The sequence below is a fragment of the Schistocerca piceifrons genome, chromosome 3, assembly GCF_021461385.2.
Source record: "Schistocerca piceifrons isolate TAMUIC-IGC-003096 chromosome 3, iqSchPice1.1, whole genome shotgun sequence".
Classification (NCBI taxonomy): Eukaryota; Metazoa; Arthropoda; class Insecta; order Orthoptera; family Acrididae; genus Schistocerca; species Schistocerca piceifrons.
The window spans coordinates 809,257,723-809,281,971 of record NC_060140.1 but is presented as its reverse complement, the minus strand read 5'-3'; the positions used below and the strand labels follow the sequence as shown (position 1 = coordinate 809,281,971).

At 44.6% G+C, this 24,249-nt stretch overlaps 1 protein-coding gene across 1 annotated transcript in view; it reads right to left on the bottom strand.

The window, feature by feature from the left end:
• The window catches only part of LOC124789911 (netrin-1-like), a 160,770-nt gene that overhangs the window by 96,208 nt on the left and 40,313 nt on the right, over positions 1-24,249 (bottom strand). The window contains exon 2 of the mRNA XM_047257428.1: positions 13,117-13,564. Coding sequence (XP_047113384.1) covers positions 13,117-13,564 — 448 coding nt within the window. The remainder of the gene's footprint in view (positions 1-13,116; positions 13,565-24,249) is intronic.

Below are 24,249 nucleotides of genomic sequence, written 5' to 3'. Positions count from 1 at the left end.
GCACGGTCGAGGACCGATAAAAGGAACACGAACGTCACACTCGCTTACGCCAACCCAGCCATTCGGCCCTAGCAGAACACTGCATTGAAACCGGACACACAGCGAAATTCGAAGAGACAAAAATCCTGACGGCCACAAGTGCCTACTGGAACAGTATCTATAAGGAGGCCATAGAAATTCGACTAACAGATAACCTCACCAACAGGGACGCTGGGTTTCAACTTATCAAGGCCTGGAAACCATTATTAAACACCATCAAAGAGCAACGCCGCGAGCGGACGCGAGATCCTTCCGCCACAGCGGATGGAGATGGACTGTGCCTACCACCGAGCGTGGCTGCAGCTACCCCCACCCCTCCCACAACGCGGCAACCCGCCGGCCGCCCGCGCCGGGGTACGACTCGGGACCCCGCGGACATAAATACCACCGACACAGCGCAGACAGATCATTGCGTCAGCACCACCTGATGATGGCGGAACGGTTATTCGCCGAAATATCGTGGGACGTCGACGATCGGATCCGGCTGGACACCCGAGAACCTTCAATACAGCACATTCGCCGGGAAAGCCTCAGAACACATAGCACGATCGCATGTTGTAGGTCCTGTACGGGCCTTGCTGGATACAGAAAATGTTCGACTGCTGCCCTGGACAGCACATTCTCCAGATCTCTCACCAATTGAAAACGTCGTGTCAATGGTGGCCGAGCAAATGGCTCGTCACAATACGCCAGTCGGTACTCTTGAGGAACTGTGGTATCGTGTTGAAGCTGCATGGACAGCTGTAGCTGTACACGCCATCGAAGCTCTGTTTGACTCAATGCCCAGACGTATCAAGGCCGTTATTACGCCCAGAGGTGGTTGTTCTGGGTACTGATTTCTCAGGATCTATGCACCCAAATTGCGTGAAAATGTAATCACATGACAGTTCTAGTATAATATATTTGTCCAATGAATACCCGTTTATCATCTGCATTTCTTCTTTGTGTAGCAATTTTAATGGCCAGTAGTGTGGTTATTCTGTTTGTCTCATTGCGTATTTATTTCACTTCGCTCTTGTACATACTGTAGCAATTCTTTTAGTGTGTGGTCCAAGTTTCATCGAGTTAAGCTTTTTGGCAGTGATTTATCGAGCGTATGTTTTGGACACCGGTGTATCTCATACAAGACTGAAGTCTACAAAAACTTTGTTTTCATACGAAAATCTCTTGCTTCTGTACACCTTGAATTCTAGCGCCTCACTGAGAACCGAGACAGCCAGATTGGCTAACAGCTCGCCCAGAGCCGGTGCACAGCGTTTTCGGTAACAATGGAGAGTGCTGTGAGGATGCATCCATTCCATTCTCTGGCAGAGAGAGTCCGAAGAAGAACAAAGCACAGCAGAGAGGAGCGGATTCCAACGAGAGCAGGGAACAGGGAGTCGTGACGGAGAGCCGGTCCAGTAACGCGCCTGCTATGGCGGGCGTCGCCGCCTACAAACGGGGAGTAAGCGCTGGGCGTGAGGCGCCGCCCACGGCCGCCGGTAGCCCCGGGGGCGGCATTGTGGCTCGGCCCCCACCTGCTATTGGCAGTCATTATCGAGGAACATGCGAGCGGAACCAGGAGGTCCATTCCGGCACGGCTGCGCCTCCTTTATGCAAACTGCAAGTTGCGAGGGCGTCGCTACTGCACGAGTACTCGTTTACCGCCTCTGCCGCTGTACCCCTCTACCTAAGTTTCTACCTTGCTTGTTTCCTCCTTTCGACGGATCTCATCTGATCGTAAGTATCAGGATGCCCATACGTAGCTCAACTGACCCATAGACTTCGCAACTGGTGGTGTACCAGTATGAAAGATAGCGGGGAGTTATGAGTTGTCAGCACAGAAGCAGTAACAACAGAAAGATTTGGTCTGGAGAGCTCAGTGACTCCGAATGTCCTCTATCCCTTGCATGTTACATGAATAAATCCATCACGGACATGTCGACCCTTATAAAACTGCCCATGTTGACTGTTGGTGATGTGATTGCGAAGATGAGGCGCAGCCACAACTGAAGCAAGACCAGGCAGATCTCATGTTTTGACGGTCATGGATCACTAAGCGTTACGGAGAGTGGTTGAATAAAATCACATGAAATCGTGAGTTCCGAAATGCTACCAGCAGGCCAGGTAGAACAATGACTGCACGTAGGTGGTTTACGAATAATGGGGTGCGATGGTCGACCAGCTCCTCATAAGCCGCACATTTCTGCCATGAGTGCTAAGTGACGCTTGAGGTGATGTGAACAGCGACGTCACCGAAAAGTGGATGAGTGGAATCGAGCGATTTGGAGTGCTGAATCAGAGGCTCCATGAAGTAAAGCACGTCAATTTCTTTTGTCTTGCACCTTCTACCGCAGACTTCCCACGTTAGTTCAAATGGCTCTAAGCACTATGGGACTTAAAATCTGAGGTCATCAGTCCCCTAGACGTAGAACTACTTAAACCTAACTAACCTAAGGACACAACCCACATCCATGCCCGAGCCAGGATTCGAACCTGCGACCGTAGCAGCAGCGCAGTTCTGGACTGAAGCGCCTAGAACAGCTCGACGCCAACGGCCGGCTTCCCAGGTTGGAATCCATCTCATCCTCTGCCGTCATCTTCTCCTCGTGCCTTTGATCTTCCCCGCATACTCTCTTATTCCAGGGAATCGCGTCTTCTCATAACACACCCAAAGTGTGCCAGTTTTGTTTCAGTATCAGACCTACCAATCTGATTTTATTTATTGTAATATTGACCCATTCGTTCTCTTTGTGGTCCACAGAATTTTAAGGGGTTTCCTCCAATACCATAATTCAAAGGTATCTATGCTACGCCGTCCAGCCTTACTAACAGCCCAGGTCTCCCATCCGCATATCACAAGGAGGAAGGCGATACTCGATTTTGCGGTGCCTGCGTTATTCTGAATTACCATGCAAAGTTCCTATGGACATGCAGTTATGTCCATGCATGTCCAGAGGAACACGCACTAGGGCAACTACAGCCATTATGAAATATATTTGCAATTGCGAATACGGACAACCATCAGCTGTAGAATGGAATGAAGACAACGAAAATTTGTGCTGGACCGAAACTCGAACCAAGATTTCCCACTCTCCAGATCATCGAACTTTGATTTTAAAATCACATTAACTTCAGTACATCAGTGTGCAGTTCTTTCTTATATAGATCAACAAATATCAAAGTCCTCTTCTTTTTTCGACTTTTACCTTTTCTATCCCCTATCATTCCAATTACCTTTGGAGAAAAGAGAACCACTTGCATGAATATCAAGAGCTCAGATGGAAGCCCAGTTCTAAGCAAAGAAGGGAAAGCAGAAAGGTAGAAGGAGTATATAGAGGGTCTATACAAGAGCGATGTTCTTAAGGACAATATTATAGAAATGGAAGAGAATGAAGACGAAGATTAAACACGAGATATGATCCTGCGTGAAGAGTCTGACAGAGCACTGAAAGACCTAAGTCAAACAAGGCACCAGGAGTAGACAACATTCCATTAGAACTACTGACAGCCTTGGGAGAGCCATGCCTAACAAAACTCTACCATCTAGTGAGCAAGATGTATGAGAGAGGCGAAATATCCTCAGACTTCAAGAAGAGTATAATAATCCCAATCCCAAAGAAAGCAGGTGTTGACAGATGTGAAAATTACTGAACTATCAGTTCAATAAGCCACGGCTGCAATATACTTACTCGAATTCTTTACAGACGAATGGAAAAACTGGTAGAAGCCGACCTCGGGGAAGATCAGTTTGGATTCCGTAGGAATGTTCGAACACGTGAGGCAGTACTGACCCTACGACTTATCTTAGAAAATAGATTAAGGAAAGGCAAACCTACGTTTCTAGCATTTGTAGACTTAGAGAAAGCTTTTGACAATGTTGACTGGAATACTCTTTCAAATTCTGAAGGTGGCAGGGGGTAAAATACAGGGAGCGAAAGGCTATTTACAATTTGTATAGAAACCAGATGGCAGTTGTAAGAGTCGAGGGGCATGAAAGGGAAGCAGTGGTTGGGAAGGGAGTGAGACAGGGCTGTAGCCTCTCCCCGATGTTATTCAATCTGTACATTGAGCAAGCAGTAAAGGAAACAAAAGAAAAATTCGGAGTAGGCATTAAAATCCATGGAGAAGAAATAAAAACTTTGAGGTTCGCCGATGTCATTGTAATTCTGTCAGAGAGAGCAAAGGAATTGGAAGAGCAGCTGAACGGAATGGACAGTGTCTTGAAAGGAGGATATAATATGTACATCAACAAAAGCAAAACGTGGATAACGGAATGTAGTCGAATTAAGTCGAGTGATGCTGAGGGAATTAGATTAGGAAATGAGACACAAAGTAGTAAAGGAGTTTTGCTATTTGGAGAGCAAAATAACTTATGATGGTCGGAGTAGAGAGGATATAATATGTAGACTGGCAATGGCAAGGAAAGCGTTTCTGAAGAAGAGAAATTTGTTAACATCGAGTATAGATTTAAGTGTCAGGAAGTCGTTTCTGGAAGTATTTGTATGGAGCGTTCCCATGTATGGAAGTGAAACATGGACGATAAATAATTTGGACAAGACGAGAATAGAAGCTTTAGAAACGTGGTGCTACAGAAGAATGCTGAAGATTAGATGGGCAGATCAAATAACTAATGAGGTGGTATTGAATAGAATTGGGGAGAAGAGGGGTTTGTGGTACAACTTGACTAGAGGAAGGGATCGGTTGGTAGGACATGTTCTGAGGCATCAATGGATCACCAATTTAGTATTGGCGGGCAGTGTGGAGGGTAAAAATCGTCGAGGGAGACCAAGAGATGAATACACTAAACAGATTCAGAAGGATGTAAGTTGCAGTAGGTACTGGGAGAAGAAGCAGCTTTCACAGCATAGAGTGGCATGGAGAGCTGCATCAAACCAGTCTCTGGACTGAAGACCACAACAACATTATCATTCCAATTTTCCCCTTGCATCTTCCTCTGCTGTGTGAACGCTGTTGATCAGATAGTGTATGTCTTTGCAAAGAACCTTGTCCAGAAAATCCAGGCGCACGGTTTCCTAGAGAGAAGCAAGGTGAAGAGGAGTCATGCAGTTGGGTAATGGAGCCGGGATTGCGAAGTATCACAATTCAGGTAAGTTTCTCCCGATTTTCCTGTTAAAAAACTCCACTAACGATTAAACCTTTAAATTTCTGATTACACCTAAACAGATGACTTTTACCCTTCTGAAGAAGGCATGAAGAGCTGAGGCAAAATATTTGACAATAGCCTCATTAGAGAATTAATGGTGTAGATGACCTGTTCATCTGCAAGACTGCTGTTTCGTCGTTTACTCAACAGAGAAACGCAAAGTTTCTTCTCAGGAGATTGGGAAGTCAAAAAAATGTCAGTAAAGTTCAATTCATGGCTTTTACGCGTATGTTATGTCATACGTGTAGTTCTAACACCCTAACTAGTGAAAATAATAAACCAGTAATCCTGTTAAAATAAGAAATCACCACAACTGTGTTGATAAACATTTATATTGTGAAAACCGGTTTCGTTCAAAAGAACATCCGGTTATACTGCCAGTGTGGCCTGATGATAGTCTTTTGAACGAAACAAGTCGTAACAATGTAAATGTATCTCAATACAGCAATGATGGATTCTGATTAATATTATAGGAAATAAGTGTGTTCCACAGGTCTCTTTGCAGGCTTCTAGGGATAGTGGAGGGTACTTAGTGGATAATGTTTAGGTAAGGTACGTATGTCCAAAAACGTACCGTTTGGTAACGAAATTAGTTAGAAGATGGTATCACTTTCAAATGTCCCGCTTCACGGTATGCACACGAAATGACAGGAGGGCGCTGTCGTTAGTCCCTGTTTTAATATTATGACGTCATATAGCAGTTCCGTCCAACTACAAAATCGGCTGGGATGGTTGTCTATGGTGCTCCAGCGATACGCTACTCTCTCTCTCTCTACTCTGAAGAGGACGTCCTTCGTCACGTAGGAGAGAACCTGACGATTACTCGAAACATTGCCCGTCCCATGGGGACACACACCAGAGTTCATTATCTCCAATGTGTGCGTACACTGAAGCGGGAGACTTGAAACATCCGATCTTGAAACTTATTTTGCATCCATACAGCATATTTCCGGACAAAAGTTCCTTATCAACCGTACCTGTGAAGTCCTCTCTACAACCCTCACCAGTCTTTAATAATAATTGTGCAATACCCCGTGTATTTAAATTTTAGACATGTATTTGTTAATTGTAGTTTTAGAAACGTCAGTCCTGAAAAAAAATTACAACCTTTTTCAGTTTCGAAATGTCTGGATCGTAAAAGTATCCAAACTGTTTTGATAAATATCTGCAACTCTCACTGGAGCACGTCGACATTTACGATTAGAGGTACGTGTATCTTACAATCAGTTCCATACTGTGAATATTTTAGATCTTATATTTTCGATTTAAGAGCCTCAAGTTTTATGTTGTTATAAAGTCAACTGTAGCATTTACGTCCACTTATTAGAAACGCTGGTGTGTACATTAGGACTTTTGATATTTTTAAAACTATCAAGAATCTGATATACCTATATTTAAAATATCATTACCGTCTCTCGATACATCGACAGAAAAAAAGATACCGACAAATCTGCCTGTAAAAATATCGGCTGCACATTGTGAAAATACTGCTGGTTTTAGAGCGTTATATTTAAGTACTGATTTATTATTAGAAATTCTGTACATCAACAAGCTAGCAGCCTGCCTGTACCCCTTAGAGCAAGAATTGAAAGGAAAACAATGCACTTTCACGCTTGGTGATAACCATTTTGCTAACATTATAACTTCATGTAAGTGGCACAATAAAAGGTGTCCGATGGGTTCGTCGTTCGGTTTCGTCACGTAGCGTATTAGTCAACTTCCCTGTTTCTTCTACCACAGCGACCTAGCAGTTGTAGCGTCGAAATTTCGTGGGGGAAGCAAAACGTTGCAGTTTCTGTTGGTATCACCGAGTGCCGATTACGCCAGCATTTACCCTCATGCGTCTCCGTCCACCTTAAGGACCAATCTGATCAGTTACATTTTTGTTTATGATTTCCAACAGTTGCTTTTGAAGAATGCCGATGTAAAGAAACATACCACTAGTTGCGTTAAAAATTGTTTATAAGGCAACTGGTGTACTATTTACTCACATCGAAAATCTTGTTATTTCATTCACACCGAAACTGGTAAGACTCCTTAAAACAGTGAAAATGAAATTAAGTTCCACTACAATTTCAAAAGAATAACTTTAAATATTTACCGAAAATTGTGAAGAAATATAATAATAAAAATATCGGTACTCTATATACAGTGTTTTGATATCGATATATCAGGGGAAAAATATCTCCGATGAATGTCGCTGTTTTCTGGAAAAATATCCATATTTTATTGACGGCACTTTACATTGAGCGCTCCTCTACTTGCCTTCTTCGTTGTACTTTCACCGAAATTGTTGTTGAGATTCTAATTTAGTTTCTCAGTAATTTACTATTCCACTTTTTTCTTTTTAAATAGAATAAAAAATAACGTTCTATGAAGTGGGAAGCGCTTATTATACCGTTTCAGTGATCAGAGGCCGGAAATACACAATTTTTGTTTAGTCTACAGGACAGTCAATCGCTGTGTTCACGTTGAGCACTACGCCTAGTCCATGTAAGATACTTTAGATCGCTTTCATCCTGTGTAATGATGTGCCCTGAAAATGCGATACTTGTAATTTGTGTTAACAGTGCGCCTTATTTTCATTGCACGTTCTCTGCATGTTGATAAGATGGAACTAAGTGATTTATCACAGGAAATGACCTCAGTTGTAGGCGACGATTAAACGGCTGAAAAACGAATTTAAAATTTTGCAAGCAATCAGAACCACCTACTCCCAGGAAACAGATTTCAAAGTTTCATCAACTGATTTCTTTCCATTTTTTTTTTTTTTTTTTTGTATTAGTGGTCTGCCAGTCATATGTATATCGAGATATTCTTACTGTATTTTATCTAGCTATCCTGAACTTCACGGAACCGGGTTTCATAATATGATTACCACAGTTTTATTTTATCTCCTTTGGGTCTTCCTGAAGGTAAAAGCAATATTAATAATTAATAAGTCGCCAGGGAGTAAGATAAGATGAATGTGTAGTAACATTGTGCACCCACCACCATCATCGTATACAAGAGGTTTCAAAATTGGAAAGCATAATTTCATGTGCGTGTTCAGCACATCTCGATAGTGAAAAAATAATTACGTATCTCCAGAAATGCTTGGTTGCCGAATTATAGTCTTCAGAACAGTATTGCTCACCGGAACGTTATTCTTGCGCGGGAAGTTGCAGCGACAGAGGAGTTCAAAATTTGTAATAGACGCTGCAGGTTTAAAGTCTATTTTCAAACTCAGTTTTATCATTGTAAAAAAATCTGTTGTGCTTTTGTACTGTTCATAGTATCGGTCATCTAATACCTATGTTTAGTGCTGTTTCTATTCACTGAGAAACGTTAAAACTTCTCTCTTACATTATACCTGGCTAATCAGTGAAGTATACCTTAGTATTATTTATAATATAGAACACAACTTTAGATTCCACGTTTATTACAGTTTTATTACTGTAACATCGAAAGAAAAACAACATGTTTTATTGTACTCGTGTGGTTTTCACAGGGTTGGTAAGCTAGTGCCCACGTTCAATTACTGTTCCGTTAAATGTACAAGTACTTTTCTAATCACTATGCAACATTCGTAAGATCTGATTGGGTAGTTCACACCATTACATATTTTATTGTTTGTACACAATATTTGTTTTTGTAATCTTAGCCATTCAATAAATGCCATTACGGAGGTCATACGTAATTTTACTTCTCTTTTACATCCTGAAATTCATTTCATAACTCTACCAAAGACATATTTTACTGTGCGTATTCAGGGCGTACCGAAAGTATTCGTTCAAATTAAGACAGCAGGTAGAGAACATCGAAATAAAAATATGTAGTAATGGTGCACATGGTCCCCGACTGCTGTTTCTGATGCTAAGGTTCATTTACGCATTAGGTAGTTTAGCCTGCTAATTACAGCAGCGGCATTCAAAGGAACTGCTCGTATGTGTGACCAATGACCTGTCTACACGCAGTGCATCGCCGGAACATTGTCGTGCCAGCAGCTACGGCAATTCTAGCAATGAGGTCTTCTGTTTCCACAACGGTTTCATACACCAGGGCTTCATATGTCCCAAGAGGAAAATTCCAGACACGTGAAGTCACGTGACTTGGATGGCCAGATCACCGTGTCACCTTGGCCGGTTCACCGATTCCCGAAGGTGACAGACGAATACTTACAGCAGTGCTCCAATGGGCTGGCATTCCATCGTTCTGGAAGTAAGGCCTTTGTCTAATATGCGGAGTTACATCCTCCATCGCTTCTGGCTACACACGTTCCATGAATATGCGGTATCTCCGTCCATTGAGGTGGGATGGTAGAATGTATGGTCTAATCAACCTATTACCAAGAATTCCGGCCCACAAGTCAACACCAAATTGCTGTTTATGAGCACGAAGCCCAGCTCCTCGTGGATCCACATATGCCCAAACATGCGAAATGTTTAACAGTAAACAAAACGTCGTCAGCTTACAGGACCTCGGCCGAAAATTAAGAATGCAGGGCAGTCCGTCGTAAAAATCACTGCGCGAAATGCACGCATTGTGGATAATATTCAGATGCTATTGGTGCCAGCGCTGAAGGTGGAGAGCCTGAAGCTGCTAGTCACGTAACACGTTTTAGGGATATGTCTGGTGACAAGGATGTATACAATTAGTCGTGTACTTGTAGATGGGGTGTCTTCAACATGGCGCAAAATCTCGTCTCCCATTTCGCACTGTTCGTTTCCGACCTGTATCATGCATACTTGTTCTTGTACAGAAAGCGTCTACATCACGTAGCAGGCAATGCAGATGTTTGAATGTTTGGTATTGTGGAACCAGTGGGCTGGAAAGCGCTGTCGATATTCTCTCACTGCAGCTGGGCCATTTCCATTCACAGACCCATATACCAGATGCTTTCATCTGTTTCAGCCAACGTGAACTGTTCCACGTTCACTGATGTCACAAGTCTGTACTGATCGCGACTGAATCAGTGTGTTTATAAGGAAGTCAAAGGCAGTGATGCGAATGAATCTGCTTGTTTCCAAGCAGACCTTAGAAACGACCATTCGTACGCAGAGCAGGTTTAAATGTCAGTACGCATTCCCAGTCAGCGATACCTCCCCAACTTACATCAGCACCACTAAAGGAATGTTATATAACGTTAATAGTTGAGAGACCATATGTTTCTCATCGAGTTATAGTACTTTTGTTGTTCTCTACCTGCTGTATTCACTTGAACGAATTGTTTCGTGACACCCTGTATATACCATACAGCGTCTGTAGCTTAACATCTTTACCGCTCTAACGTCTTTGAAAGTTATGATTTTGTTAGTAATGTGAAGCTGGTCCGCGACGTGTAAATGTTGACCGTATGCGTTCAAGCAATTTCCCAAATATATAACTACAGTCACGTAATGCACGTGCCGAAATGTACAAACCTTCAAATGTCTAAACACATACGACGAATGGATCGCAAAGAAGTATACACCATATAAGTTTTCGACACGTTTCATGTTTTACCAGTTTTAAAATAATTTCATGCATATTTATGCGAAGATCAAACAAGGAAGAAAAAAGTCACTATGAAGTTTACAGAATTTCGAACTGAACACTTTTTGTGTATATTAGTGCACGAAACCAATAACGACTAGGAACTATCCACAAGTAGGAAAGAAAGAATATCTATAAGAACGACCTTACGATGGATTTGTAATAAATCCGAAACCGCTAATGATTTCATTTAAACTAACTTTTTAAAACCATACTTGCCGCTAGTTTCTGTTTCAATTCAAAGAGTAAAATTGCACTCTTATCTTTACTAATAATTACCATGACCAGTTTCACACTTTTTTTCTTCTGCCATACGTTTTCCCCCTTCTCCGATAATATTCCGTTAAAATTTGTCGTAATTCTGACCAGTGGTGTTATTTCTACAGTGGTTCGAAAGTTTAGCTTTAATTATAATCACTCAGTATAAGGGGACAAGATGCACAAGTGGGCCGGCCGGCCGAGCGGTTCTAGGTGCTACAGTCTACAACCGCGCGACCCCTACGGTCGCAGGTTCGAATTCTGCCTCGGGAATGGATGTGTGTGATGTCCTTAGGTTAGTTAGGTTTAAGTAGTTCTAATTTCTAGGGGACTGATGACCTCAGATGTTAAGTCCCATAGTTCTCCGAGCCATTTGAACCCTTTTTTTTTTTTTTTTTTTTTTTTTTTTTTTTTTTTTTTTTTTGCACTAGTGGAATGTGAGGTCAGAGAATGAAGTCCCAAAGAAACCAGGGGCAAAGTGGACTGAAAATAGAAAGAGACTCCATAGAAAAAATGAGAGAAGTGTGGACGATCAGAAAGAAAACTCAAATGAGGCAGAATGCAGTGTGTGATCCTACAGTGTCTCGACGCAAGTAAGAGTTTTATGTACATACGAGGGTCGTTCACAAAATAAGTTCCTTTCTATTTCTAACCACGGCAGCGCTACGACCGTAGTTCCGACGATGCGCGCCAGTTACTCTGGCTCAAGGAGAAGACATGTACGCCATTTTCAGATCACTGCTGCCGACGTGTGCTTTGTAGTGCTTCTTTATAATGTCAGCCGTAATTGAAAATGCCACCGCGTGTGAAATCAGATCTGTGATTCGTTTTCTAAATGCAAAGAAAGCTAAACCAAAGGAAATTCATCGGCAAAACTGCAAAGTTTATGGACAAAATGCTATGAGTGATTCAATGGTTAGAAGATGGGTCAGGCTCTTCAATGAAGGATAATACCCGACCTCACACGGCGAATGTGACCAAACAACTCTTACGGGAATTACACTGGGACGCGTTTGATCATCCTCCGTACAGGCCGGACCTCGCTCCTAGCGACTTTTTTCTCTTCTTACACCTAAAATCTGCCCTTGCTGGTCAACACTTGAACAATGATGACGAGCTGAAAGAACATGTTACCACATGGTTGAATACATAGGCGGCAACCTTCTATGAAGAAAGCATACAAATGGTTCAAATGGCTCTGAGCACTATGGGACATAACATCTGTAGTCATCAGTCCCCTAGAACTTAGAACTACTTAAACCTAACTAACCTAAGGACATCACACACATCCATGCCCGAGGCAGGATTCGAACCTGCGACCGTAGAAGCAGCGCGGTTCCAGACTGAAGCACCTAGAACCGCTCGGCTACAGCGGCCGGCGGAAGGCCTACAAAAACATGTGCCACTATGACAAGTGCCTACAAAATTTCGGAAGCTATTAGAAAAGTAGTTTAACTGTTTTAGATTTTTGTACAATAAATATTTTTCTGTACCTGTACACGTTTGTTTAATATAACCAAACGGAACTTACTTTGTGGACATACCTCGTATTATATATACTATTAATGAAACTGAATTTGTATGATATTACATGCAAAATCACACAATGTACGACCTGCTTTGTAATAACAGGTAGCGGGTCTTTGTATTGTATTGTATGTTAACCGGGGACCCAGAAACGACGGAGAGGCTCCGTCCCCACCGCAGCCGCAGTGGTCCACAACCCCACGACGACTACCGCAGTCCACTTCACCCCTCCGCCGCCCCACGCCGAACCCAGGGTTATGTGCGGTTCGGCCCCCGGTGGACCCTCCCAGGGAACGTCTCACACCAGACGAGGGTAACCCGTACGTTTGCGTGGGAGAGTAATGGTGGTGTACGCGTACGTGGAGAACTTGTTTGCGCAGGAATCGCCGACATAGTGTAGCTGAGGCGGAATAAGGGGAGCCAGCCCGCATTTGCCGAGGCAGATGAAAAACCGCCTAAAAACCATCCACAGACTGGCCGGCTCACCGGACCTCGACACGAATACGCCGGGTGGATTCGTGCCGGGGACCAGGCGCTTCTTCCCGCCCGGAAAGCCGAGTGTTAGACCGCACGGCCACCCGATCGAGCTAGCAGGTCTCTACTTGAGAAATAAATAAATGAACTCTGCCTACCTTTGCACTCGTTGGCGTGCGTGGCGGTGGCGCGTCCCCAGGGCCGGTCGAAGTGGAAGGGCTTGCAGCGCTCGCAGTCGCGGCCGGCCGTGTTGTGCTTGCAGTCGCAGGCGAGCTGGCCGTCGCGGCCCACGGGCACACAGCGCGCTGCGTGGCCGTTGCACTTGCAGCGGCCGCCCACCGAGAAGTCGCTGACGGCATAGTGGGCCGGCAGCGGGCCGCCCTGCCCCGGGGGCGGCGGGGGCGGCGAAGCGAGCGTGCCGCCGCGGTACACCAGCAGACCGTTGGCGCCCGGCTCGGCCGAGATGCTGGCCGCCGCCACCGGCAGAGACTCCGGGGGCGGCAGCGGCGACGGCTCTCCGCCGGGGCCCGGCGCCGGCCCGGACGCCGCCCCCGCGGCCTCCTCCTCGTCCAGGCTGTGCGGCAGCGTCAGCCGGTTGAACACCACCTGCCACACGCAACCGACTCCGCGTCACCACACTTCTCTGTTTGCTTAGTGCGCTCAACATCGTGACTACCAGCATAACACTTACGAGATTAATGTGGTTAATAAAGCACACATATCGTAAGTTACGCAACATCACACTCATTCTTTTCTTACATTAGAATACACAGTCACTCTGCACCTGAACTGCGCAACAGAAGCAAAGGATCACTCTTTGGATATTTTTTCTCTTCACTTGCTGCCAGTTATTTAATGACTCACCTTCTAATTACTTATGGTGGGCCTCTTGGCCATCGTGACTGTATTCGGGGTCCGAAATCACTATGTAATACCATCCCGGCTCCCGTCTCCACTCATACCTTTGCCAGTCTTCTGCCACGTGGAGGCGGAATCTTGCTTCTTTGGATTGGCTGGTTGGTTGATTTGGGACAGGGGAACAAACAGAGTTCAAGAAATGGCTGAGCACTGTGGGACTTAACATCTATAGTCATCAGTCCCCTAGACTTAGAACTACTTAAACCTAACTAACCTAAGGACATCACACAAATCCATGAGTCAGGGAGGATTCGAACCTGCGACCGTAGCGGTCGCGCCGTTCCAGACTGTAGCGCGTAGAACCGCTCGGCCACTCCGGCCGGCAAACAGCGAGTTCATCGGTCTCATCGTATTACCGAAGGCTGGGGAAGAAAGTCGGCCGTGCCCTTTCAAGGAAACCATCGCTGTATTTGCCTGAAGTGATTTATCAAAATCACGGAAAATCTAAATCAGGATGGACGGATGAGAGTTTGAACCGTCGTCCTCCCGAATGCGGGTCCAATGTGCCACATTTTGAAAAACCCGTAATTGTCTCAGATTGCGACGCATAAGCTGGAAGTGTGGCTCAAATGTGCCTACAACCTTCTTCTGTAATGGTGCAAAAGCGTCGCATCCTACGAATTCACTCTCTGGGACGACGACGCTTTTAACAACAAGGTGTGCCGCGTGGGATTAGCCAAGCGGTCTCAGGCGCTGCAGTCATGGACTGTGCGGCTGGTCCCGGCGTAGGTTAGAGTCCTCCCTCGGGGATGGGTGTAGGTGTTCGTCCTTAGGATAATTTAGGTTAAGTAGTGTGTAAGCTTCGTGACTGATGACTTTAGCAGTTAAGTCCCATACGATTAAAAAAAAAAATGACAAGGTGTCGACACAAGCAAAAGAGAAGCCACAGCTCAGAAGTCCATGTGACGTGTACGGTGGTTTAATGATATCACATTGGCACTAAATTTCACAAAACTTTTGCCCAACGCCACCGCTGACGTGACAATATGGGAAGGTCGTCACCGCCCAAGTTACCCACATTTCGCCCCCTTCCTTTGACGCTTTTGCGATGGATGTCAGAACAGCGGCGCCCGGCGCAGATTTCTGATGTCTGGCCGAGGACGACATTTCAGACACACCACCGCTGACAATCCACACGAAGCAGCCTCATGGGGTGGCGTAAAGGGCGTCAATGAAACCGCCCCTTTACTTGGGATACGGATTCCCACACGTTCAGCGGTCCAAAACGACAGTTTGCAGTGTGATCAACGAAAGGGAGACTTTCTTGACAATCTTCGATGCTGCTAACATCCACCTAATGCATAACCATTCTGTACGGACATCGTGAGCTAGCAACTCATTTGGAGTGTGGTGCGACCGTAATTTTTGCTCTGGTGTACAGGGTAGAACCATTAGGGACCATCTAAAACCATTCGACGAACATGAGCCGAAGCAACAAAGGGTCTTTATGCTTTTTCAGCCATCCTCCTCCACATCCTCCTATGGTGTCATCACAGAGGGGGTGCAACGTTAATACATGCATGAACATAATGGCAAATGGTTCCTATAACAACCTGCACTTCGGAAAAACCCTAGATGGCACCCACCCACATTCACTGAGAATTTTAAAAATGTGCATTTATCGATAAAACAAGTGAAGTAGTACTAGGCGCCAGCAATAGGGCAACCACTTGACACATCTCTGGTGACAGTTGTCTGCCTGTAGGCGCCTAGGAGTACTTCACAGCTGCCACCGAGGGTTTGGCCGAAATGGGATTCTTATAGCGGGACACCTTGCCATTGCTTTCATGCATGTGTAAATGTCGCGCCCCTCTGTGATCACGCCACACTAGTGCTTGAAACAGGAGGGTCGAGAGAGCATGCGCACCCTTTGCTGCTTCCGGTCACGTTCAAATTTACCCTGTAAACCTGAGCAAAAATTGCGGTTGCACTGCACTCCAAAGCTGTGAGATCACATTCAATGGGGTTGCTTTGATGTCAGCATCATCAAAGACTGTCAAGAACATCTTCCTGTAGCTCATCGCACTGCAAACTGTCATCTTTGACCGCGAAATGTATGGGGATGCACGTCTCCAGCAAAGGGGTGGCTTCGTTGACGTCCTTTATGTCACCTGCTGAGGCGTTTTCATGTCGGTTGTTAGCGTCGGGCTGTCTGAAATGTTTTCCGCGGCCACAAACAAGAAAAACAGTGGGCATCGCGATTCTGACTTCCATCGGAGAGGCGTCAAAAGAAGGGGGTGAAATGTGGCTAAGAGGGTCTGTGTGGACTTTTCCATTGTGTGACAGGTCTAAAGTGGCGTTGTACCCATGACATTAAATCACTTTACGGGTCGCATGAACTTCTGAGCTCTGGCCTTTATTTATCACGTGCTGAGACTTTACTGCGTGAAGCCTCGTCGGGGCGCCACACTTTTGCACAATTACAGGGGAAGTTTCTTGGCGCCTTTGCACTAAATTTCACACTTATCGGTCACAATGGAATACAATTAAGATGAGTCGAAAACGTTATCTTTTAATTCCCTTACGCGGTGTACATCTGCATATATACTCTGCAAACCAATGAAGTGCATGGCCTAGGATACGTCCTACTATAAAAGTTGTAAGGGTGAAACCACACCTTCAGAGACTTTACTGGCTTCATACAGGTATGATTTTTATGTATACAGACTGAAGTAGCGAGAGAAGATTTGTAGCAAGTCCGGGTATCGAAACCGGTCTCCTGTTTATTAGGAAGATGCTCTAACCACTAAGCCACCTTGACACAGCAGTTTGCACAATTGCACGGATTACCTGGGCAGCCTCACTCATTCACCCAAATTCGCATTGCCACCCCAGTCTACTTTAAATTCCCCCTTACACGAGAACAGAATCGACGAGGCTGTCCATGTTCTGGAGTAGCACCTCAGCATCGAACGTGATGAGGGATCCAGCCTGAAACCCAGGTGCAAGTACTCATACAAATGAGATGACACAATTTGACAAACTTTACTGGTCTCATACAGGTATGGTGACTGAAGCGGCGAATGAGGGAGGAGGGAGGCGTGCCAGGGTAATCCGAGCAGTTGGGTGAGCCAAGATGGCTTAGTGGCTAACGCACCTGCAATAGTAAGCAAGAGACCCGATTTCGATTCCCGGCCTTGGGAAAGGTCTTCACTCGCCACTTCAGTCTATACACATAAAATAGTTGTTATGGTATTTTCCCATTCCATTTACGTACGGAGCACTGGAAGACGGAAACTTCCTGTCAGATTAAAACTGTATGCCGGACTGAGACTCGAACTCGGGACCTTTGCCTTTCGCGGACAAGCGCTCTGCCACTTCGCAGGAGAGCTTCTGTAAAGTTTGGAAGGTAGGAGACGAGATACTGGCAGAAGTAAAGCTGTGAGGACGGGGCATGAGTAGTGATTGGGTAGCTCAGTGGTAGAGCACTTGACCGCGAGAGGCAAAGGTCCAGAGTTCGAGTCTCGGTCCGGCACACAGTTTTAATCTGCCAGGAAGTTTCATATCAGCGCACACTCCGCTGCACAGTGAAAATCTAATTCTGGCACTGGAAGACTGAACTACTCTGCCTGTGCTGTATTTTATTTAATCTTGCCCTCAAGATCCCTACAGGAATGATATGCTGAGGGTTGTAGTATATTCCTACAGTCATCATTTAATGCCGGATCTTGAAACTTTGTAAATATTCTCCCTCGGTATAGATTCCGTCTATCTTCGAGAGTCTGCCGTACTCTCGAAATCACTGTGAAAATGTTCGATAGCTGGACAAATCATTCGCTCGAATTGTCTAGAATATTCTTCAATCCCATCGCGAACATTGTGGCCCGGTCACGTGGCGCATTGCAATCCATAAAAATTCCATCGTTGTTTGGAAACATGAATTTCACGAACGAGTGCAAATGGTCTCCAAGCAGCAGAACATAATGACTTCCAGTCAATGATCGGTTCAATTGAACCAGGGGATCAAGTCCATTCCATGTAAACACATCCCACACTTATGGAGCCACCAGCAGCTTTCACAGTGCCTTGTTGACAACTTGCGTCCATGGCTTCATGGGCCCTGCACCACACACTAACCCTACCATCAGGTTACCAACTGAAATCGTGACCAATCTGACCATGACACTGATTTCCCGTCGTCTAGGGTCCAACCGATACGGTCACGAGCCCGGGCGAGGCGCTGCAGGCGATGTCGTGCTGTTTGCGAAGGCACTCGCGTCAGTCGGCTGCCGCCTTAGCCCGTTAATGCCAAATTTCGCCGCACTGTCCTAACGGATACCCTTGTCGTTCGTTCCGCACTCATTTCCTGCTGTTATTTCAGTCTGTTAACACTGACAGTTCTTCGCAAACGTCGCTGCTCTCGGTCGTTAAGCGAAGGCCACCGGTCAGTCTTGTGTGTGTAGCGAGAGGTCATGCCTGAAATCTGGTATTCTCGGCACACTCTTGACACCGTGAGTCCCGGAATATTTAATTGCCTAACGATTTCCGAAACGGGATGTCCCATGTGTCTAGCTACAACTACCATTCCGCATTCGAAGTCTGTTAATTCCCATCGTGGAGCCATAGTCACGTTGGAAATCATTTAAGTACAAATGACAGTTCCGCCAATGCACTACCCTTTTATACCTTGCATATGCGATACTACTGCCATTTTCTGTTTGCATATCGTTATCCCATGACCTCTGTCATCTCTGTTATGTAAAATACCTTCGACTGTTTATAATCAACTTTTCCGTTTTTAATGTGCGTTGTGCACCGAATTGTGTAAGCGATGTTTAATGTGTGTCAGTTTTTGCATAAGAGGACAAGAAAATCAGGAGTAAAAGTTGTTTTCCAAAATTCGCCATAAGTTAAACAACAGAATCTATTGTTACAAAATTGCGCGTGTTTGTACGTTAGATTAAACGTAATAGAATAATGCAGCACCTTGCACATCGCAGTTATCACGCGTACATGTCAACACACGAAGAAACGCGCTTTAAAATGGGAATTATTTCCCGAAACGCGTCGTACAAGAAATAAATCAAACAAAATCGTGACTGGCAGAAAGAGAAAATGGATAATAAAAAATGTAGCTTACAAACAGATACGTAGTATAAAATAACGTTTTAAGTCATTTCATTTGCCGAATAGACTTTAGTAGGGATATGAAATGGCAATAATAATTAACAAATATCGACAGATGAAACTGCATTACTGTCGCATGTCACAAAACAATGATGGTGATAAGACTGCTTTTCTCTGTTGTTACTTCGGGCCACTGCAAGTCTTAACACTCTTCCTAGCGCAACAGCCACGAAGTCAGCCTGACACATATGCAACGTGCTAGTCACGCCCGATATGCACGTTGCGTATGAACGTATTTCCATCCTCGCTTGACAAAACGAAGAAGAAAGAAGGAGAAGGAGAAGGAAAAGGAAGGGGAATCGACCCTCTAAGACCAGGTCCCTGGGTACAGCTGCAACGAAGAAGCCACTCCACTTCTGCCGTCTTACTGTTGGATCAGAGAAACCGTTCGCTGCGAAAACCCGTCTTTTAAGATTCGTACCCGTAAAGGATGGGCCCCTTCGGTAGTATTTAACTGTTGACAGCAAAGAACGAAATTGTACGAATGCAGAGACATCTACTGATCTACATTTACCCATAAATTGTGATTTAAATAACTGTAGAACCATACTAGATATTAAATTGTTTTCAACTTATTATGGAATAACCCATAAAGTTTTTTACCTTCCAGGTGCCGCAATTTTGATGCAAAACTGAACTTAAAAGCCTGTTAGAATGTGGTGGACACCACAGGAGAAAACCCAGTGTGTGGCCTGGTTCATACTGGCGACATCCGATAACCAAGTGCAACGAAGCTCTCGAACGCGGTATGGAAAGCAACCACTGTCCCCACTAACTGTTCAGGTTTGGCATACGCATTTATGGAAACAGGCAGTGCTCTCCATGCAAAGGGGGTGGGTCTCCCATCTATTTCAGACGTCAACGTGGGCGAAGTACGACAGAGCGTTTGCAATAAGTCCGACAAAATCGGTGCTTACGGCGGCCAGAGAGTAGGAAATGACACGATCAACAACGCACAATGTCTTGCATAAGAGGCTACTACTGTATCTCTACAAAGTGCAGCTGCTTCAGGCATTAAAGCCTATGGACAAATCTCAACGCTAATAGTTTTCAGTGGATTTTCTAGGCAAGATTGACGCAAACAACGATTATTTGGAAAAAATTTGTTTCCCTGATGAGGCAACGTTTCATGCATCCGGCAAATTGAACCGTCATAACGTTCTATGGGGGTTCGCACCATCCTCACGTTACACGTCAAATGGAAAGGGAGAGTCTCAAGGTCAATGTTTGCTGTGGACTGAGGGAAAATGGCGTCATTGTTCCGTTCTTTTTCATCGAGTCTGCCGTGAACTGTGGTTTTTACCCGAACACATTACAAAAGTTAGCTGTGCCATTACTGGAACATCTGCAAGCTGATGTATTCCAGCACGATGGGGCACCACCCCCACTGGACCCTGAATGTCCGTTAATTTCTAGAAAAAAGTTTCCGGACTGGTGGTTTGTAGGAGATGGTCCAATTCGACGGTCGTCACGATTCCCTGATCTCACACCACTAGGCGTCTTCCAGTGGGGTTTTGTGAGAGGTCTGGTGTACCGAACCAAGGGCTCGAAGGCACGCATTCGAAATGCATTCGAACATGTGACCGTGGAGATCTCGAATTCTACATGGACAGAAATGGAATTTTGACTAGACATATTAAGTGTCACTAAGGGTGCACACACTGATCTGCATAAATGAGGAAACGAAAATTTGTGGGTTATCTCACCACATGTTAAAAAACAATTGTTAATATACTAAGTTCCAAAGGTATTAAAGCCTTAAGTTGTAAAGATAATTTATGTATTCCCTGTATATTACTACATAGCTAACCACGTTCATTGTTAATGGCGCAGGTTTGAATTACAAGCTGCCTATTTAACCGCTTCCAGGGCTAACAAAAATTTGATTTTCAATTTTTAACACAATTACTGATATAATTTAAAATGCGACCATAATGTGCTCATTAAGACCTAATACGCCCGCCCGGTTAGTCGTGCGGTCTAACGCACTGCTTTCGAAGCGGGAAGGCGTGCTGGTCTCAGGCACGAATCCGCCCGGCGGATTAGTGTCTACGTCCGGAGTGTATGGTTGGTTTTTAAGGCGGTCATCCATCTGCCTTGGCGAATGCGGGCTGGTTCCTCATATTCCGCTTCAGTTACACTATGTCGGCGATTGCTGCGCAGACACTTTCTCCACGTACGTGTACACCATAATTACTCTACCACGCAAACATTGGGATTACACTCGTCTAGTGTGAGACATTCCCGGGGGAAGGGGGTGGGGGGGGGGGGGGGTGGTCCACTGGGATCCGAACCGCACAATAACCCTGGGTTCAGTGTGGGGCGGCGGTGGGGTGAGTAGACTGCTGTAGCCTGTTGTGGGGTTGTGTACTACTGCGGGCTACGGCACGGACGAAGCGTATTCGTCATTTCTAGGTCCCCAGTTCCATACAATAGAATACAAGACAAGACGTGACACACTAAGAGAAATATTACAATCATAAACTCTGTGTGTGTCTTCAGGCATCGTAACTCAGCGGCGCAAATACACAAGCTTGATTCATCCAGTATTTGAGAATTAGAGCACTTAGACACTTCCAAGTAACTTTAGACATCTGAAATCTTCCCTAAACGTTTTGATACTTACATGCTTCAGGTCAAATATCTAACACAGTAACTCATTTGTAAAGTAATCAGACGTCTGAAGCTGTTTTATACATGGGAGTTAGACTAACAAATTCGAGGGTGGCAAGTTTAGTGGCTGCTTACTAAGCTACAGCAGCAGTCATTTTGCTTCAGCACTCGTCCGAGGCTGGGTGATAAACGGTGGTATCTTCGAATATTTGTACTCCCGTCATTTGCGAAGTGCGCGCTGCTCAAATTCATCAGATGTTCTGTCAGGTTTATGGCCTACAGCTGTGAGAAAATGAACAAAAGGCCCGGCAAGTGCTAGTAAGACTCTCACTCTAAGGGTTCCGTACGTCCGTAGAAACTTAATTAGGCAGATAATGATAATTTCTGATGGTGTAATAACCTGGTGCAAGTCTTTCAATTTCGGCGACTCACGTATCCCTAACGTACCCCAGTTATTGCACCGGAGAATACAGCGAAACTGGCTGACACCGGTATTGCAGACGACTACCTCCAAAGTCTTGATACCGCTAAAAGAGTACGACGGTGTGAGATGATACAGAATGTTAACTTCAGACATTCAAGTAAAAAGGCATGGAAGCTTCTGCGTAAGCTGGGCGGAGCGTCTAATAAACCCGGGCAGAACCCAGGTATTTAAGGTTAAATAAATGGCTAACCATATGGTTAGAACATCCAGATCATCCAGTGATGAACAACATACTTCCAAAATAAAACGAAAACTCACCTCTCTAAAAGCTCAGCGCCCAAACGAATCACATTTCTCTTCACGATTTATACTGACTGCAGTGGACGAGACCTTGAAACAAACTAAACATGGTGAAACAAATGTCTGGATAATATACACCCGCAATTCCTGATAAACATGGGTAACGTGGGAAAAATGGCTGGTCCGTTTCTTCTCCAACATCCTAGATAGTGGATCACTGCCCAACAAGCTAAAGAGAACAAAAATGATGGAAATTGGGAGACCAGGTAAACCAGCTGACCACTCTTAAAGTTTCAGACCAATTTCCATTTTGATCTGTACTTATATACTGTTAGAGAGGCTCAATCATAACAGAATTAGCAGCTTCATTCTCGAACATATCCCAGCTGAGAAAGCGGGTTTCAGGTCTCAGCCAAGTTGCTGCAACCAGGTATTGGCCCTAAAAACTTTCATAGAGGCTGAGGTCCAAGAAAACTTTAAGACGTCTGTCGCGTTCGTGGATCTAACCACGGCATATGAAAGTCTGGAGGGAATTGATGACATACAAATTACTAAAAAACTGATGCCGAAAAACTGTAACTGTCGTCAATACCGTGGTAACCAATAGGTATTTTCATGTTTACCTGGGAGAAAATGTGAGCAAGGAGAGGAAATTAAATAATGGTGTACCACAGGGCTCCGTCTTAGCCTCCCTTTTATTCAACTTTTGTATCTCCGATCTCTCCAATACCAGGTCAACAAAATTCTGCTACGCGAACGATATTGCTGTTACTTCTAGAACCAAGGATCTCGGACAAACGATGATAATTGTCACAGAAGATCTAGCCGTTATAGGCTCCTATTTCAGAAAGTGGCAACTTAAACCCAATACAAGTAAAACATTCCATTTGAACAACATCAGGCTAACGCAGAGCTCAGAGTGAAACTTAACGGAAACCCTCTTTGCCATAAGAAGTGCCTTAAGTACCTTGGTGTCACCCTTGACTGCAGTCTTTCATATAGAAAACACATTGAAAATGCTTCTACCAAGAATGACATGGGGAGCTTTAGCAGATACGTTGCGCACATAATCCGTTGCGCTGGTCTTCCCAACAGTCTAATATTGTGGTTTGGCTCAACAGCCACTAATGCATACATCCACCTTTTTTCCAAATAAGCTATAAAATCAGAAATTTAGACATACTGTAATCAACAACATACAATTCAACAGACCAGTAATGCGTATCTGAGCTCTGAAATGTAAACAAACCATGTACTCGTGTAATATTTGACAACAATCACTTCATTCACAAATTTAGAAATTTTATACCAATTTTTTCCCAAAATGTTAATATAATAATTTTACGGAAAGGAAATGAAGTAACCTTCCGAAGACAGCACAAAAAGTTCTGAAACATACCTGGGTAAAGCAAAACTCTAAAGGTGTCTTGCATAAGACGGAGTTCGTCATCTAATTTTCTCAGCAATCACGAAAATAAGAAGAATTGCAATTGCACAAGATGAGAGAGAAAATATTTGTAAAATGTCTGAAATAACACGTAAGCTGTTGAAAGCGGTTAAGTATTCTCATTCGAAATACTGGGTGGATACAACTGGGTAAATTGCCTACCGTGAGTTACACTGCACTGTGTCATGACGTGTAGACACTGTTTCTGACTGTAATACTAGACGTATTGTGTAACATCTTCAACGCGACATTGTATCTCCTAATGAACATATTATGACACCACTTAAATTTTTTGAGTTCGGTCAACAGTTGTATGAAATGCTGAAAATCAAATTTTAGTCGCCCCTGGAAACCGCTTAATAAGCAACCTATAACTTTGGGGGGGGGGGGGGGGGCGGTGACCGTTTTAAGATGCTACTGCGCTAGTTTCCGGGACAATGACGTACGGGATGATTCACGAAG